Genomic DNA, 18,592 nt, shown 5'->3' with positions numbered 1-18,592 from the left:
ATTTTAAGAGTCCAGAAGCTGCACCAAAGTTGCGCTCTAGTCCTTAGGACTGGACCATGGCTTTGGCGCGGCTTCCAGACTGTTAATACACAGGCATCATAAACAGCAGACCTCCAAAGTGAGCCAAAGCAGCTCTATTTTGGCCTGTCTGTTTGGGCCCTTTGTTAGCTTTGGCCCATCTTTCTAATCTATTCAGGTCATTTTTCCTTTCCTGTTTCCCCACCTTTCCTTTCCTTTTCCATTCTTTATTTCTTTCTTTTCCCCTTCCCCTCTTTTCCTTTTCCCTTTCCCCACCTTTCCTTTCATTTTCCTTCCTTTCCTTTCCTTTCCCCTCCTTTCCTTTCTCCTTTCCGCTGTCCTTCTCTTTCCCCCTTCCTCCCTTTTCCTTTTCCCTTTCTCTTTTCCTTTGCTCTCATCCATCATCCTCTTCTGCTCTACTGCCTGCGGCTGCTCCACAATCTCAAGTGAAAGAGAGCTTTCAAGGACATTGGAAATGAAGGTGCAATGAAGAGAGCAACTCCCCTTGATAGGGTTGGAGGGGAAAGAGGATGGCAGGCCAGCCGGGTCACCCTCGCTGTGGGGCTGCTGCTTCTGCAGCATGTGAGCCTTGCTTCTTCTTCCCATCTTGGGCTCAGAGGAGCTCTATTTGCAACCAGGCATTGTGCTTCCAGTCTGGGCTTCAAAGATCCTGGTGGCCCAGGAGGCACGGTGCCCTTGTCAGCCACCTTGGATGGCTGCCATGCAACCGTCCTTTTCTGATGCAGGAACCAGCTTGAGCCTTAGCACAGAGTCTGGCAAAGGAGGATTGGGGAAGAGTTATGACTGTGGGCGCAGTGTCAAAATCGTGACTACATGGCCACCGTGAATTCAGAATAGTTTAGGTAACCTGATGTCCGGCTGGGCCAGGAGAAGTTACTCGGTTAAGAATACTCCCAGCTATTTAGGTCTAATGAAAGCATCAAAGGTTTGAGCCTTTGACCACTGTGCAGAGAAGATGGCAAAATGCTAACAGAGAAAAGGCAGAATTCCTCAACACCTTCTTTGGTCCAAGCTATCTCAGAGACCGCCTCTTCCCATACAATCCTCCCTGCGTCCTCCGGTCCTCTGGGAGGAACTTGTTGCAGCCTCAAAAATCGAGGCTTGCAGCGACCTCCCGGAGGGCTTTTCCTGCTGTCGCCCCCAGGCTCTGGAACGGCCTGCCGGATGAGATCCGTCAATTAACATCTTTGGACAGCTTCAAAAAGGCTGTCAAGACGGATCTCTTCAGGAAGGCCTTCCCAGACTGAAATATCCTGGCCTCAGGATCTGCCCCCTCCTCAGTAATGTCTCCAAAGCCCCCTTTTCTTTTCTTTAGAACTGAAGTTGCAGTGGTTTATCGGTTGGTATTATTCTGTTTAATTTATTGTTGTTCTAACTAGTTATTGTGGTTTTAAATTAGATATGCAGTTTAATAACTTTTTAAGGGGGAAGGAAATATATTGTTTTTATGCTGTATGTCATTTTAATGTTGTAAACCGCCCGGATTGGTTCGCCACAGAGCGGTATATAAATAAAAATTATTATTATTATTATTATTATTATTATTATTTGCCTCTGTCTTCTCAGAAAAGGCAAAGGGGCTTTTCAGTACAGAATAAGTAAAGAGATAGTAGAAGAATACCTTATTTATCTAAATGAATTTAAGTCTCCGGGACCAGATGAACTCCATCCAAGGGTATTAAAAGAACTGGCAAATGGAATATCGGAGCCATTGGCAAGAATCTTTGAGAACTCCTGGAGAAGAGGAGAAATCCCAGCCGACTGGAGGAGGGCAAACGTTGTCCCCATCTTCAAAAAGGGGAAAAAAGAGGATCCCAACAATTATCGTCCAGTTAGTCTGAGATCAATCCCAGGAAAGATTCTGGAGCAGATCATTAAACAGAGAGTCTGTGAACATCTAGAAGGCAATGCCATAATCACAAAAAGTCAACATGGGTTTCAGAGAAAGAAGTCATGCCAGACAAATCTAATCTCTTTCTTTGACAAAATGACCAGCTTGGTAGATGAAGGGAATGCTGTGGATATAGTATATCTTGATTTCAGTAAGGCCTTTGACAAGGTTTCCCATGACATTCTTGCAAACAAGCTTGTAAAATGTGGGCTAGACAAAGGAACTGTTACATGGATCTGTAATTGGTTGACCGGCCAAAGCCAAAGGGTGCTCAACAATGGCTCCTCTTCTTCCTCCGGGAGAGAAGTGACCAGTGGGGTGTCCAGTGGGGCTCTGTCCTGGGACCAGGGCTTTTCTACAGACCCCTTGCTGAGCTTGGCTCCCTTTCCCTGCTTAAGATGCTGGGAGTTTGGCTGGCTTCATAAGAGCAAACCAGGACACCTTGGTGCAGGGTTTAAAGTGACGACACACAGAGGAGCCAGGGTTGGTTTTGAAGAACTTTATTATGACTATCGTTTCTGTCTCTGGTCCCAGTTCCTTCTTATTCATGGTAAGGATTTGCAAGATGGGATGTGAAGGTGACAAAAGAAAGTGCAAAGATGCGCAGCAAACAATGAATGACACTAGCGGCCAGGTATGCCTCCCTTCCCTCCCGAGTCAGAAACTTTAATGGCTGTAAGCAAGCAAAATGGGGGATGAGGAGCCTTACTTAGCCTCTCCTCTTATGTCCTCTCACTGTCCCTTGGCAACTCGGATAGCTACTCTCCTTTCCTCTAGCGGTGGCTGTTGGCTCCCATGTCAGTGGGATAGGGAATCCACCCCACATTTTAAAGGAAGCCTTAAAGGACAGCTGCTTTGTTCAGTGGTCCTTTGAGCCTAGCCAAAACCTGGGATGGATTCAGTGGCCCACTGACCTGGGAGACACGGCTTTTCTTGTTGCACGACTGCAGGAGCAATTCGGTGGTAGCAAGCAAGCAGGAGAGGAAATGCTGGGGAAAGTGGAAGCCAGCAGCAAAAGGGGAAGACTGTATTCCAGGTGGATGGACTCTGGGTTTGCAAGACCAGAGCAGGGCTGTTGACATTGCGGGCTTTTGGAGGTTATTCATTCATACTATTGCCATAAGTCGATATTGACTTGACAGCATGAACTGACAGCAATCAGGAGAGTGCGCAGCTGCCCCCCCCCCCCACACACACATTTGCTGCTTTGACTTTTGTGCATTTGATTATTCGTGGTTTTGATTAATACGTCCTCTTTAGGATTCTCTAGATCCTCCAGCACAACTCTGCTGGAAGTTGCCCATAGAGTTGTGCTGGGGAACTTAGGGGCTGTGCAAACCATTCCTTTTACAGCCAGATTGGGGCTGTCAGGGGTTAAAGTCAGCACACTGGGAAATGTTTAGATGTGTGTGTGTCTGACCGTGAGCATCCAGCACTGGAAGGACAAGGCTGATCAAGCACAGCTGATGCTCATAGCCTCAAGGACACTCTGGTGCCTGCATGCACTAAACCTGGATGATGAAACATCTAGCTGGATTGCACAGGGGACACTTTAGAATATAACACAGGAAGTCACTGGGTTTGGGAGACCGCATGGTCTGAAGGCTATATAAACTCAGGAGCTTCCAGTAATTATTTGTGGGTTGAAGTAGGAGTTGGTATTTGTTTGTGATCTGTACCATAGCACTGTAAATAAAGCCCTTCGGGAGACTTGGCTTGTCTGGTCGTTTATCAGCTGAAGCCTGGCATCGGTTGCTGAGAGTCCCCAGAGGTTCCTGCATTTCTTCAGTTCCTGGAAGACATCCAGCTGCTGTTATCTCAACTGAGGACTGAGAACCACGTTTCTGAATTTGCCAGTTTACTCTGCCGTATGCCAGCACTGGCTACAGGGCTCAGATGAGTTGCTGACAACGCAGCGGCCCCAATCTGGCCTTTGCAGGGCGCAAAAAGGAGCAGCAAAAAGCAGGTCCTTTTTGCACCCTGCAAAAGGGTGTGGTAGCTGTGGCTTTATGGCCCTCATTCAGTGCTGTGCCAGAGGAGCACCATGACACCGTGTGCTGTGGCTTGTGGTGCTTGGTGTCATGCTGCCCTGGGGCGGACCTGGGATGTGCATCATATGGACGCCACACCTTGACTCTGCCCCCAGGCCAGCCTGTCCCGCCAGTGTGCACAGCCCCTTACTTCTCTAGGTATTTGTAGGTCCTCCAGAATGAGTCCAGTGGAAGCTTTGCACCCAGCACATGGTGGCAGCAACCCTTCCTCTTCTGTTTCCCCAGGGATAAAACAGCATGTGTTTCCTTTTGCAGATGTGTATTCCTTCCAAGGTCTGCAAAGATCTGCCGCAAAGAGCCTGCAGTCCCCCAGCAGCCAACGAGGACAGCATGGTCTCTCCCTTGCAGACCAAGGTGCTCAGCTTTCCTGGCCTCAGTCTTCCAGGCAGAAGGGCAAATGCATGCGCCACCCCCAAATGCATGGCCTCAGCACCCATCTCCATTCCATCTGCACTCCAAAGAGGGCCAAGAGCCTGTGGCCTACTATGTGGCCATTTCCCCCTGACCTCTCAGCATCTGGCTCTGTCATGCTCTCAGGGGTCTGTGGGAAGTGGTCAGTCTGGGCCAGAGCTGAATCTCTTCCAAGAGGGAAATGCTCCAACCTAGGACCAGGTTGCTCCTCCTGAAGAAAGACAAACCTTTCTCCATCAGAGATAATGTGTTCCATTGGGAGAGTCGATTCCTTGGTGAGTTGGCTTTCTAGCTGGAGGAACCTTTCGCTTCTCTATGGAGCAACATTCAGTCATACTGAGATCCCTTCCCAATGAAGCCCATAGACCTACAGTTTGGTCAGATACAGGCGACTCTCTCAGAAAGGGGCAGAAAGGCAAAGCATGGGAAAGTCATTGTTTTGGACTTAGGACTCTCCGAATTCTAAGCCTGAAGTAGTGCCCAGCCCACCTTAAAAGATCTCTCTCTCTCTCTGTACAACTGTGAACTTGAGGATTTCCTTCCTTCCTTCCTGCCTGGCTGCCCATCCTTCCCTGCTTCCCTCCTTTCCCTTTCTTTCTCCCCTCCTCCCTCCCTCCCTCCCTTTCTTCTCTTCCTTCCTTCCTCCCTTCCCTGCCTTCCTTCCTTCCTTCTCTGCCTCCCTCTCTTTTCTCTTTCTTTCTCCCCACTCCTCCCGCTCAACTCTCTTTCTCTCTCCTCCTTCCCTCCCTCTAGGGTTGCCATAACCCGGCGGCCCTCGTGCCAGTCACGGGGGGCCCCTCCCGGTCCTGGTCTGGTTTGGGCCCCCACCCGTGCCTTGTTCCCGATTTGGGGGCCCGCTCCGGCCATTGCCGCTGCCGCTGCGGCTGCTGCGGCGCCAACCCACCTCCTCCTCCGGCTCCGCCTTCCTCCTCTTCCTCGGCGGCAGAAGCGCCGCCGCCCCCATGCCCCCACTGTGAGGGCTTCCCTCCGCGCACGCGCGCCTGCCATCATGAGGAGGAGGAGGGGGGAGAGAAGGAGCCGGAGGAAGGGTGCCTGAAGGCCAGGGCAGAATTGGGCCAGAGGAGGAGGAGGAAAGCTGAGTCAGTGGCCATTAGGTCTCCTTGGTATTTTGGGGTTTTTAAATTATATTTATTTTTTAATTTTTATTATTGCTTTTCATTTTTTATTTTATTAATTTTTATTATTGCTTGTTTTTATTTTATTTTATTAATTTTATTATTGCTTGTTTTTGTTTCATTTCATTAATTTTTATTATCAACTATATACACCCCTGCCTTGTTTTTTATTTATTTTTTCATTATTTTTTATTATTAAATATATGCAAGTGCATTTTCTGTGTATTTATGGCGATTTGAATGCTAACAAGTCTGCCTTTCTTGGCCAATTATAGTGGTGATTATGATGGTGATATTGATATCAACAAGCCTCTGAGGCACGGCCAATGTAAGTTGCTGTGATTTTTACAAACTCATGCGCAGTGAAGAAAAACCACAGTCCCTTGACCAAGTACACACTTCTGAGAAGTACAGTTGAACCCGAGGGCAAGTCCATTTCTGGCATCTGTCTAGGAATAATGCCAAAATGTCCTCCATTTTGATCATGCCTAAAAAACATGCATTTATATTAACATTTGTTTAAAAAACCCTCAATTTTTGCGTGTCCTCCATTTTTATAAAAATGTGTCCTACATTTGAAAATGTTGCCCCACATTTGTCCTACATTTGTCCCGGTTTGGAGGTCCTCACTTATGGCAACCCTACCTCCCTCTCTCCTCCCCTTCTCTTCTCTCTTTCTTCCTCCTTCCCCCTCCTTTCTCTCTTTCTCTTCCCCCCATCCCTCCCTTCCTTGGCCTGCAGACATCTTGTCCCTTCTTCATCACCCATAGAACTGGTGAGGAGCTGGTTTCTTGCCCACTCTGACTAAAGCGAGCAACTAAAGCAAGGCTCAGATTCTGTGCCCCAAAAGAGCCCATTTCTGCCACTGGCATAACTTATGCCCCAAACCCCATGCCTCGGCCATGGCTGCTCTCCCTTTGCAGAGTCCAGTCAGGGCCTGCCAACCTCAGAGCCCAGGAGGAAGGCTAGACCCTGCCATCCCTTGACTGCTGACCTCTGACCAATCCAGACAGGCCTGGTGGGCATCAATAGCTGACCTTTTTCATGCTGGTCTCCATAAATCCAAGAAACCTCCTGGGTCTCCTCTAGGGCTGCTGGACACTGACCCCAGCAGTGCCAGGTCTTCAGTGCCACCTTTGCAGGTGTCTATGAATGAGTCTCTGAGGCAGGGAAAGGGGGTGGGGGGGTCTCCAGTCGTTGTTGTTTCTGGACCTGCAATTCCTAGCACTCCTCCCTGTTGGCTATAATGGCTCCAGGGGATGCTGGGAGCTGCAGTCTATCCCCAGTGGGAAAGTCCCCCCAAAACCACCCATCTCCTGCTTTGCAAGAACCAGGTGGGAAAATAGGTGGTGGGCATAGGGGGAATGCACAGACAGGGGACAGGTGTTTGTCCCAGGTGAACAATGACTGCTCTTGTTGGCCGAAACGTCCCTGCCATGCCAACAGGGCAGTGGTCAGTCTGCTCTAGGTTTAGACCTGAAATCCAAAGAAGCCATCCAGATTATGAAACCTATTTTGGGACAGTGGTAGGGCACAGCCTCTTGGATTGCCTTTTTAAAGTTCTCACTAAAACTCAGAAACGGATGTCACTGCCAACCAGGGGCTATAGCTATGAGGAAGAGGGGGGCAAATGAGGGCACTGCACCTGGAGCAAGAATCTTACCTTCCCCATGAAATGTCCCTTCCTTTCCCAAATTTGTAGCATTGCAGTAATTAAAACCTCCATTAGAAATCCAGTTTAGGCATCCCAAGAAAAGAGGCAACAGTCAAAAAGAGGCAAGAGGGATGGCCGACAGGGCAAACCGAAGAGGCTTATCCAGGTGATTTGTAAATTGTGAATTTAGATGATGAATTTGCAGTGCTGATTGTTTTAAAATGTGCATGTCTTATTTGTCCTTTTAAACTGTTGCATGTTTTATATATAGGTGTTGTGTATTGTTGATTTGTTGTCGTTCTCTGCCTTGATCCATAGGGAGAGGCGAGTAAGAAATAAATATTAATATTGCTGTTATTGTTGTTGTTGTTAATTGATTGATTATAAGTGTGGTGTAATGGTGTGAGTGTTGGACTAGGACACTGGAAGACTAGGGTTCAAATCCTGGCTCGGCTATGGAAACTTTGGGCAAGTCACGCTCTCTCAGCCTCAGAGGATGGCAATGGCAAACCCTCTCTGTACAAATCTTTCCAAGTAAACCCAGTGATAGCTTCACCTTAGGGTCACCATAACTTGGAAATGACTTGAAGACACACAACATGAACTATTAGAAGGCATCACAATGGCTCTCTCTCTGTAATGCTGGAAATTTGGGGTGTCGAAGGAAAATTTCCTGGGAGGAGAGGCACAATTCCTATTGGGGTGAACCCTCTCTGTGTGGCTCCTACACCTGCATGTCGTGTCCGATGCTTTTTGTAATCATGGGGTCTTCACAATTCTTGGCCCAGGACTTTCCCCTGCACCCCAGACTTATTATCCAGCCCCAGAAGACACCTTGGGGCTCAACCTCTTCATCATACGTGGCCTATTTTGCTTTCCCCAGTGCTGCAAAAGCTAGTGATCTGGAGGTGGCGGTTGTTGCCCATGCGACGCGGTGCCAGGGGATCTGCAACTCCCTTGGAGGACTAAACCTTGGAGAGCATCCCCAGGTGTGGAGCAAGGACAGACAAAGGGGTGCATTGCCCTGCTTTGCCTGGCTTTCCAGCAGTCTCAGATGGCCTGGCCCATGATCAGCACGCTCATGATGAAGACCATGCCAAAAAACACCCACATGAAGAAGCGGTCCATCACTTTGGCCACTTTCTTCCACTCCCCAGTCCGCTTCGAAGCTGCCTTCTGGTCCCGGAAGCAGTTGGCAATGTACTCCACGTTCCTGAGGATGCTGCCATGGTGGCACAGGCACCGGCTCTTGGCACACGGGGGCTCCTTCGGACCCTCACCGGCTCCGCTCTCCAGGTCCACAAATTTCCCGGCTTCGCCCCAGACTGGCTCTGTAGAAGGAGACTGAAGTGGTGGGGCTTCCTCCTTCCAAGGAGAAGCACCTTTGCTGCCAACCTTCCCCTTGCTCTTGGGCGCCTCCTCGGTGGCCTTCCCATTGGCCACCTGGACCTTGGGGTCAGTCTCCGGCCGGGGGCTTTTGCAACTCTCACCAACTTCATAGACGAAGAAGATGCGGGCCATGTACTGGAGGATGAGCTTCTTGGCCCACTGAGGAACAGGCTTGGCCCCGGGGCCGCAGTGATGGATGTTCATGATGAAGATGGTCAAGGCGGTGGAGGCCGTGATCATGGTCATGGTGGCGATGTAATACTTCCCTGGACAGAGGCACAGGGATGGGAGAAATGTAAGGAACAGAACCTTGTCATCCATTAGATCAGCGTTTCCCAAATTTTGGTCCTCCAGATGTTTTGGACTTTAGCTCCCAGAACTCCTGACTGTTGGCCAAGCTGACTAGGGCTTCTGGGACTTGAAGGCCAAAATGCCTGGAGGACCAAAGTTTGGGAACCGTTGCACTAGATGTTCACCCTATAAAGGGGACAGAGCCATTGCCCACTTTCACGGACCCCTTGCAAGCCACATTTTCCCTCGTGGTGCAATTGGCAGTGATGCCATTTTACTTCTGGTTACTACAGTTACTACATACTCTCAAACTGTTCTGATTTGGCAGGGAAACACCTGGCTAGTCCTTTGGCACCCACTTTCTCAGCTGCTTTTAAAATGTTCCAGATTCTTTTCCTTCTCGCTTTCCTTCTTTGTCCTCAGCTTACCTCCCTTGCATACACTCCAACTACCCGGATTCAGCAGGGATAATCCTAATTACTCCTCTGCTGTCCCACGTTTTCAGCTGCTTTAAAATGAGGAAGTGGAGAGCAGAGACAGTCTTGACCTTCCCAGGAACCTCACCTTAAGGCCCTTGTAACCAAGGATTTTATCACACAAAGGAGATCGAGTGTTTATCCCATGAATATCCCATAAAAATCGTGTAATTACACACAACGATTTCACACAACATCGCACAAAACCCGCCATTAAAGTGGTCACAAAGAAGCATTAACACACATCTTTTTACTTTTGGGATTTCAGTGACAATGCATTTTCAATATCACTTTATTTGCGCAACTGTATGTGATAATCGTTCACACAATTACTCGCCATTTCCACTTTATTTGCGGGATGCTTTAAATGCACTTTAATCTCTCTTTAATGCCGAAATTACTCCCAGTGCAATAAACCCCTGAGTGATATTTCAATATAAAATTAGCTTGTTTTTATGGTTCTATGCAAAAACCTAGTTGGTTAATACATAATCACCTAAACTTGGATGATTTATTATTAAATCCAGCCTCTGCTTTAAAATAGCCCCTAAAGAAGGAGGCTCCCTCACCCTCCAAGGCAACGTCTTCCACCATCGAACAGCTCTTACCATCAGGAAGTTCCTCCTAATGTTAAGGTGGAATCTCTTATCCAGTAGTTTGCATGCATTCCTCTGTATCCTACTCTCTGGAGCAGCAGAAAACAAGCTTGCTCCATCCTCAATGTGACGTCTTTTCAAGTGCTTAAACAGGGCCATCATATCACCTCTTAACCCTCTCTTCTCCAGCCTAAACATCCCCAGCTCCGTAAGTTGTTCCTCATAGGGCTTCATGGTTTCCAGACCCTTCACCATTTTGGTGGCCCTCCTCTGGACACGCTCCAAATTTTCAGTCTCCTTTTTGAATTGTGGTGCCCAGAACTGGACACAGGATTATTCCAGGGGAGGCCTGACCAGAGCAGAATAGAGTGGCACTATGACTTCCCTTGATCTAGCCACTATACTTCTATTGATGCAGCCTAAAATCGCATTGGCCTTTTTAGTTGCTGCGTTGCACTCTTGACTCATGTTCAACTTGTGGTCAACTAGGACTCCTAGATCTCTTTCACACATAGAAGTCTCCTTAAGCCAGGTGTTCCCCATCCTATATTTGTGGTGCCCAGAACTGGACACAATACCGCCCTAAGTGTAGTACCTTACATGTCTCCTGTTGTGTATACACACCCACAGCCATCCCTCGGGGAGGCTCCTTACCGATGAGGGGGACGTTCTCGGAGGGGGGCATGCTCTCGGCCACCAGGAGCTGGAAGACGGTTAGGGCCAGGAGGACGGTCACCCCCAAGGAGACCTTCTCCCCAGAGTCAGCCGGCAGGTAGAAGCCCAGCGGGGCCAGGAAGGAGATCATGACGCAGGGCAGGAGGAGGTTGAAGATGTAGAAGGAGGCCCTCCTCTTGAGGTGCAGCGTGTAGGTGACGTCCGGGTAGGGCTCCGAGCAGCAGCCGTAGGTGATCACGTTCCGCTTGGCCGGCATCCCCAGGACCTCCCACTCCACGTTCTCCACGAAGTCTGTCAGGTCCCCCGTGTCCTGCTTGTTGAGGATGTCGATCTGGTTGCCGTTGTAGGTCCAGGAGCCAAAGGTCAGGCGGCACTGCTGGCCGTCGAAGGGGAAGTAGGAGACATCCACCTTGCAGGAGCTCTTGGTGATGGCCGGAGAGTCCCACATGATCTGCCCGTCGTAGCGGATCACCACGTTGGTCTCCATGGAGCCGGTGAACTGGTCATCAGCACTTAGGGGCCACAAGGAGAGGGAGAAGTGTCAAGGTTGGAAGTGGAGTGCTGGTGTGGATGGGTCAATATCAAAACATTGAGCAGAGGGCTGCCAGTTTGGGATTACCCCAAGACCGAGGGTCAGTGGCCCCTGCTGATGCCCCTAAGTATTAGGCCTTAAGCACCAACCACAGTTGGTACTTGGCTAGTCATGGCTAGTCATTCAAACACACAGGGTTCTGTCCTGGGTCCAGTTTGCTATTCAACAACTTTATCAATGACTTGGGTGAAGGAATAGAAGGCATGCTTATCAAATTTGGAGATGACACCAAATCAGGATCAAAATTTAAAATAACCTTAATAGATTAAAAAGCTGGGACAAAGCTAACAAAATGAACTTCCAGTCCCTTCACCATTTTAGTTAATAATAATAATAATAATAATAGGATTTATTTATATCCCACTGGACAGGAGTCGCCCTCCTTTGGACACATGGCTCCAGTTTCTCAATGTCCTTTTTGAATTGTGGTGCCCAGAACTGGACACAATATTCCAGGTGGGGCCTGACCAGAGCAGAATAGAGTGGCACTATGACTTCTCTTGATCTAGACACTAGACTTCTATTGATGCAGCCTAAAATTGCATTGGTCTTTTTAGCTGCTGCATCACACTGTTGACTCATGTTCAACTTGTGGTCTAATTGGACTTCTAGATCCCTTTCACATGTAGGAGTCTCCTTAAACCAGGTGTCCCCCATAATCCTGTATTTGTGCATTTCTTTTTCCCACCCCAATTGCAGTACCTTACATTTTTCCATGTTGAAATTCATTTTTGTTAATGCAGTTTGACAGCGCTTTAACTGCCATGCCACCATCATACAGAATTCCGGGATTTGTAGTTTGGTGAGAAATTTAGCCTTCTTTGGCAGAGAGCTCTGGTGCCACAACAAAGTACCAATCCATAGGATGGAGCCATGGCAGTTCAGGCGATATCAAACTGCATTGATTCTGCAGTGCGGATGCATCCTATAATCACACTCTCCACTCAGTTCAAAAGATCATTGGAGCTCTTTCCAAAACCAGGCTCCTGTCCTCTAGCAAAACCCACCCAACCTTCCCCCCAACTCTCCCCCAACCCCATTGGAAACCCACTTGTTATAAAGGACGATGTCCGGCCTCCAGACGTAGCTGCTTGGGATCCGGATAGTATCGATCCCATCATAGTCCTCCCTTGACCAGCCCAGGTAGGCGTCCACCCAGACCTGCCGGATCCAGAGGTAGGCGGTCAAGATCTGGTTCCTCTCGTCCTAAAACACAGGAGGAAGAAGAGAGCAGCTGGGTGAAGAAGGAAGGAGGAGGCTGGGGGAACTGGCAGCAAAGTTGGTGGGAAGGAGTTAAATGCATTTAGTTAATCGTTAATTAGCTAAAACAGTCTGTGAAGTCGAAAGCTTTCATGGATGGCATCCATAGTTTTTTGTGGGTTTTTTGGGCTATGTGGTCATGTTCAAGAAGAATTTATTCCTGATATCAGGAATAAACTCTTCTAGAACATGGCCACATAGCCCAAAAAAACAGAAGGTCTGGAAACCTTTGAACATGAGCCAACAGTGTGATGCAGCAGCCAAAAAGGCCAATGCAATTCTAGGTTGCAGGAATAGAGGTATAGTGGCTAAATTGAGGGCAGTAATAGTGTCACTCTATTCTGCTTTGGTCAGGCCTCACCTGGAATAATACTGAGTCCAGTACGAGGCACAACAATTCAAAAAGGATGTTGAGAAGCTGAAGCTATGTCCAGAGGAGGGTGACCGAAATGGGGAAAGGTCTGGAAAGCATGCTTGGCAAGATTTGCTCAGAGGAAGCTTGCCATTGCCTTTCCCTGCGGCTGAGAGACTGTGACTTGCCCAGTGGGTGTCCATGGCCGAACTGGGAATCGAACCCTGGCCCAATGCTCTTATAAATGTTTTTAATTAGAATTAAATTAAAGGTTAAATAAAAATAATAACCAAAAATTACCAGGGAACAATGCAGGAGCTCCAGCGCTGAATCACGCCTGAGAGCTGGCCATCCAACGCCAGATATGACTGGGTTTCATTTATTTAAATTTGACTTTGCTATTTTCCTATTTATTTATTTATCTATCTATCTTAAATAAACCAAACCCAATCCTAGCTGGTGCTGGATGCCCAGCTCTCAGGCGCGCTTCAGCAAGGGAAGCTCCTGCCTTGTTCCCTTCCCAGGCCTTTCATTCCAGGCAAAGCTACGGAAGCCAGAACTCAGCAGTCCTTTTCGGACAAAGCACAGTCCGGCCCTCGGAGTGGCTTCAGCCTAACCTTTCCTATCCTTGGCGGCCTTACCATGTCGATGATCTGAGAGAGCGTGACCTGAAGGGTGACGTTGAGGGCCCGATCCGTGTCTTCCGCCGGCCGCAAAGCGTTGGAGTAGTTGGCAAACAAGTCGTTGAGCAGCTTGTAGGCGAATCTGCCCTGCGCCCCTGAACACCCTGGAAATGGGGAGAAAGGGGTAGTTTTGGGGACAGAATAATAAGTATTATTATATGCATGCCCTGAGTGTTCTTGGGCACTTTATTATATAGCATATCTTGATTTCAGTAAAGCCTTTGACTTATTGATTATCGACTTGAGAGGAACAACTACCTAAAAGAGTCTAAAGGACAGTTGGGCAGTTTAATGATTACAGCATAGCATGGCCAAGCAATCCGAACTAGAGATGGAGAGGAACAATGGGATTGTGAAGGATTAACCAGAACTGTGGAAACTTGCCAGGAAGACAGGAAGACAGGAGTGAGTCAATAAACTGGTTCTGGAAATTAAGAAATGTTAAAATGTAACTTGAAGAAAGGATGTTGCTAAAACTATGCATTTTTGAATGTATAAAAGGTTTGAAGAAAGACAATTGGGTGTGACAGTCTTGGAATTGCCATGTAGGCAGCTGTCACCCCGTACGGTAAATAAAGGTGTGCTTATTTTGAGCTACAGTTCGGACTCTGGACTTTCTTTGTTGCTGGATGCTCCAAGGACCCTTCCGGCATAGGTTGGGAGGGCTTGCACCCTCCCCCTTCAGACTCATCAATTATTTGACTTGACAATTGTCATCTGGTTAGTTAGTCTGACATCAGTACTAGGAAAGATTCTGGAGCAGATCATTAAACAGAGAGTCTGTGAACATCTAGAAGGCAATGCCATAATCACAAAAGTCAACATGGGTTTCAGAGAAAGAAGTCATGCCAGACAAACCTGATCTCTTTCTTTGATAAAATTACCAGCTTGTTAGATGAAGGGAATTGCTGTGGATATAGTATATCTTGATTTCAGTAAGGCCTTTGACAAGGTTTCCCATGACATTCTTGCAAACAAGCTTGTAAAATGTGGGCTAGACAAAGGAACTGTTACATGGATTTGTAAATGGTTGACCGGCTGAACCCAAAGGGTGCTCAACAATGGCTCCTTTTCATCCTGGAGAGAAGTGACCAGTGGGGTGTCCAGTGGGGCTCTGTCCTGGGCCCAAGGCTATTCAACATTTTTATCAATGACTTGGGGGACAAAATTGGGAGCATACTTATTTGCAGATGACACCAAATTAGGAAGAGTAGCTAATACTTCAGAGGACATGATTAAAATTCAAAATGATCTGAATAGACTAGAAAACTGGGCCAAAGCTAACAGAATGAACTTCAACACGGAGAAATGTAAGGCACTGCACTTAGGGCAGAAAAATGAAATGCACAGATATAGGATTATGGGTGAGACCTGGCTGAATGAAACTACGTGTGAAAGGGATCTGGGAGTCCAAGTAGACCACAAGTTGAACATGAGTCAACAGTGTGATGCGGCAGCTAAAAAGGCCAATGCTATTTTAGGCTGCATCAATAGAAGTATAGTGTCTAGATCAAGAGAAGTAATAGTGCCACTGTATTCTGCTTTGGTCAGGCCCCACCTAGAATATTGTGTCCAGTTCTGGGCGCCACAATTCAAAAAGGACATTGAGAAACTGGAGCCATGTGTCCAAAGGAGGGCAACTACAATGGTGAAGGGTCTGGAAACCATGCCCTATGAGGAACGACTCAGGGAGCTGGGGATGTTTAGCCTGGAGATGAGTAGGCTAAGAGGTGATATGATAGCCCTGTTTAAATATTTTAAGGGATGTCATATTGAGGGGGGAACAAGCTTGTTTTCTGCTGCTCCAGAGCCTCGGACGCAGAGCAACGGATGCAAGCTCCAGGAGAAGAGATTCCACCTCAACATTAGCAGGAACCTCCTGTGAGTAAGGGATGTTCCACAGTGGAAGATGCTGCCTCTGAGGATGGTGGAGTCTCCTTCTTTCTCCTTAAGCAGAGGCTGGACAGCCATTTCTTAGGGGTGCTTTGATTGGAAGTTCCTGCATGGCAGAAGGGGGCTGGACTGGATCAGGGCCCCTGGGGTCTCTTCCAACTCTAGGATCCTATGACTGACCACACACATCCTGGTTTTCATCTGCAACATTTTGTTTTGGAGGTTTAGGTGGACTCTGCCAGATGACTGAGTCCTTTTTAGCAGAAATGGATGCAAGTTTGAGGGACTCTGGCCGGAGGAATGCATGTTGTTTCACCAGCAGATTGCTGCAGCTTTGACTCATGCCTTGCCTGGATGTGCAAAATCCACTGTCACACATTAAAATCCACACAGAAAGCTTCTGTCTCAGTGGCCCTTAAATCCCACGATGGGAGAAAGGCAGGATATAAATTGATCAATTTGTTCATTAAATAAAACTAAATGCAATGCGATCTGTCTTGCAAAAGCCACCTTCCAGGGGCTACTTAGAAGCCCCTTTTTTATTTAGCAGAAGTAGAAAGCAAGCCTCTTCTTTTCCAAAAACAGCAGCAGAACAACAAGGATCTTTCCAGACTCCCCCAGGACTTTTTCACACTGGGAAAACTGGAAGGTTAAACTGGGCACAAGGCCACAGCAGGGTCGTTGTCACATTTAATCTTCCATGTTTGCCTTTGCACCAGCTCTACAAAAGATCTTATATTTCTGTTCGTAAATTGCATGCAGGGGCCCTTGGCATCCTTGGCTGGGTTTGGTTCCAGGACCTCCCTCAGATTCCAAAATCTGTGGATGCTCAAATCCCATCATATACAACGGGGTATTACTACTACTACTACTACTACTACTACAATGGACCTGTTGTATCTTCTGGGGTTTGGTTCCAAGACCTGCCATGGATACAAAATCCATGGATGCTCTAGTCCCATTACATACAATTGAGTATTCTCATTCTCATTCTTCTTATCATCATTATTATTGTTACTACTACTACAACAACTACTACTACTACAGTGGGCCCTTGGTATCCATTGGGGTTTGATCCCAGGACCCATCATGGATACCAAAACCCATGGATGCTCAAGCCCCATTAAATACAATGCAGTAGTGAAATATTGCCCCTTATACAAAATGGCATAATCAAGGGTTGCTTTTTGGAATGTATATATACACTCCTCCCTCCACATTTGCAGCTTTGATATTTGCAGCTTTGATTATTCACGGATTTCATTAATACGTTCTCTCTAGGGATATCTAGGTTCTCCAGTGCAACTCTACGGTCAACTTACACTAAAAGTTGCACTGGAGGACCTAGGGATTCCTAGAGAGAAGACTCTACTAGGCCTTTGTAGCTCCTCCATTGCAGTTCTAAGGTCTGTCGGATGTTGACCACAGAGTTGCCCTGGAGGACCTAGAGATTCCTAGAGAGGTGTCCTCTCAGGTCAAAACATGGCGTTCTTGTTATTTGCGCTTTTTGCATATTCACGGGGGGCTTCTGCCCCTGACCCAGTGGACAGGGAGAGACAAGTGTATTTTAAAAGTACTTTCAAGCCATAGATGCTTGAATCCATGCGTAAAGAATCCATGATACAGAAGACCGATGGTCTATGCAGGTTCTAGGCTGTTTTAAACGCTTGATCTGATTTTTATTGTAAGCATCCCTGAGATCTTATGAATGGGATAGAAAAGTGTAAATCAATTGGTCAATCCATCCCAGCATGTAGGACGCAAAACTGGCAGAGCGGACGTGAGACGCCAAAGGTTTCTGGGGAAGTGAATGGGAAAGGTGGGATTTGAACCCAGGCCAGCCCCTTCTCTGTCACCTTTGACCCCGCAGGGCTTTTTGTTTTCTGGTCCTGCCTCCTTCCTTGGCCGAAAGCCCCAACTTGCAGAGGGTGCTGCGAGATGCATCCTTTTTCCCATCCTGAAAGTTTAATGAAGGGTGTCCCGTTTCAGCGGCAGGCGCTTCCATTGACATCTTGCAAGGTTCGCTTACAGATCAAGACACGCCATTTCCAATTACTCAGCAGGTGCATTTCCAGAGCGGGGCGGCTGCTCCTCTTCCGCACGCGGATGATTGAATTGCAATTTAGCTGATGGCAATGCCTGGCAGACCCCAAACGCCAGCGCCAAGGCCAGGTTTCTATGGAGCTGGTAAGGTACCCTTCTAACCCCTACCCGGGCTCTTATTTACTTCTTCATTTTTTACTTTAAAATATATTAGACTAAGAATAAAGACAAACAGCATCGGCCCGGAGAACGCTACCTGCTCCCAGGTGGGAGGCCAAACAAGAAACCTTAGAGTCCGCAGGTGCTGCAGAGTCCTTTCCATCCAAGGATGACAAAAAGGAACCAAGAAGATGGAACAGCGTTGGCTTAAGAGCCAAGCTCCTCCAAAGAAGCTTAAGAGAGACACTAATTTTATTTAGAGAAAAGCCACATTAGCAATAAACAAGCTCCTCAATTCCAAACCCAGGCTTTGCAAAAGGAAGGGAAAGGTGCAAAGACTTACCTGGCACCTGGAGACACCCAAGTAAAAGCCCAGAAAGCAGGAGAGAGCAAAGGAATGGCTTCGGAGGCATCCTCAGACTTATCCTCAGGGTCTGTAATGCAACTGGGAAGGTGAGTTTTAAGCTTCTCCAGAGGACAAGATATCCCAGTCCCCTTAATGGTGAAGGCAAGGTGAGTGATGGAGACGCCAAGGAGGGAACCAGCCACTCAGGTGATGATGATGGCAGAGAGGGAAAATAAAGCTCTCTCTCTCTCTTTGTCGCATGCAAAAGGGATTTCTTGCGTGCGCTGCAGTGCGCTGCAGGGCGTGCGGCGTGGAAAGTCCAGCCTGCCTTTTCTGTGACAGCAACTGAGGGATTTTCCTTACCTGGCCTTTAGAGTGGAAAAGGGAAAGGGAAAGAGACACCCGAGGGAAGCGGCTTCAGTGGGTCCTTCTTTACAAGGAACCGCTAGGAATTACTGTTTTGCAAAGATGCGCACATACTGCACCACTGGACCCTAATGTATTTGCTGGGACATGAGGTGGAATACAGTGCATACAAATGACTGCATTTGAAGTTACGTGTTTGCCTAATCTAGATTGCAGTAAACTTGTAAAATCCTAGCCAGCAATCTTTGCAACCTGCAAAAGAGGATAAAATTGGCAACCTAGTGCCATT

The 18,592-nt window shown here is 47.7% G+C and overlaps 1 protein-coding gene across 1 annotated transcript; it reads right to left on the bottom strand.

Annotated features, from left to right (window-relative positions):
- Positions 1-6,234: 6,234 nt before the first annotated feature.
- On the bottom strand, positions 6,235-18,004 carry CHRNA10 (cholinergic receptor nicotinic alpha 10 subunit). The gene is made up of 5 exons (XM_089508495.1): positions 17,935-18,004; positions 13,455-13,600; positions 12,253-12,407; positions 10,589-11,121; positions 6,235-8,837 (listed from the first exon to the last, which is right to left on the bottom strand). Exons 1-5 carry the CDS (start codon positions 18,002-18,004, stop codon positions 8,233-8,235), a joined length of 1,509 nt encoding a protein of 502 aa, XP_089364621.1. The 3' UTR covers positions 6,235-8,232.
- Positions 18,005-18,592: the final 588 nt, after the last annotated feature.

The sequence above is a fragment of the Sceloporus occidentalis genome, unplaced genomic scaffold (genome assembly GCF_023333645.1).
Source record: "Sceloporus occidentalis isolate IW3139 unplaced genomic scaffold, rSceOcc1.0.p SCAF_2, whole genome shotgun sequence".
NCBI classification, from domain to species: domain Eukaryota; kingdom Metazoa; phylum Chordata; class Lepidosauria; order Squamata; family Phrynosomatidae; genus Sceloporus; species Sceloporus occidentalis.
Note: the sequence above shows the minus strand (reverse complement) of the source record. Positions and strands in the feature narration are given on the sequence as shown.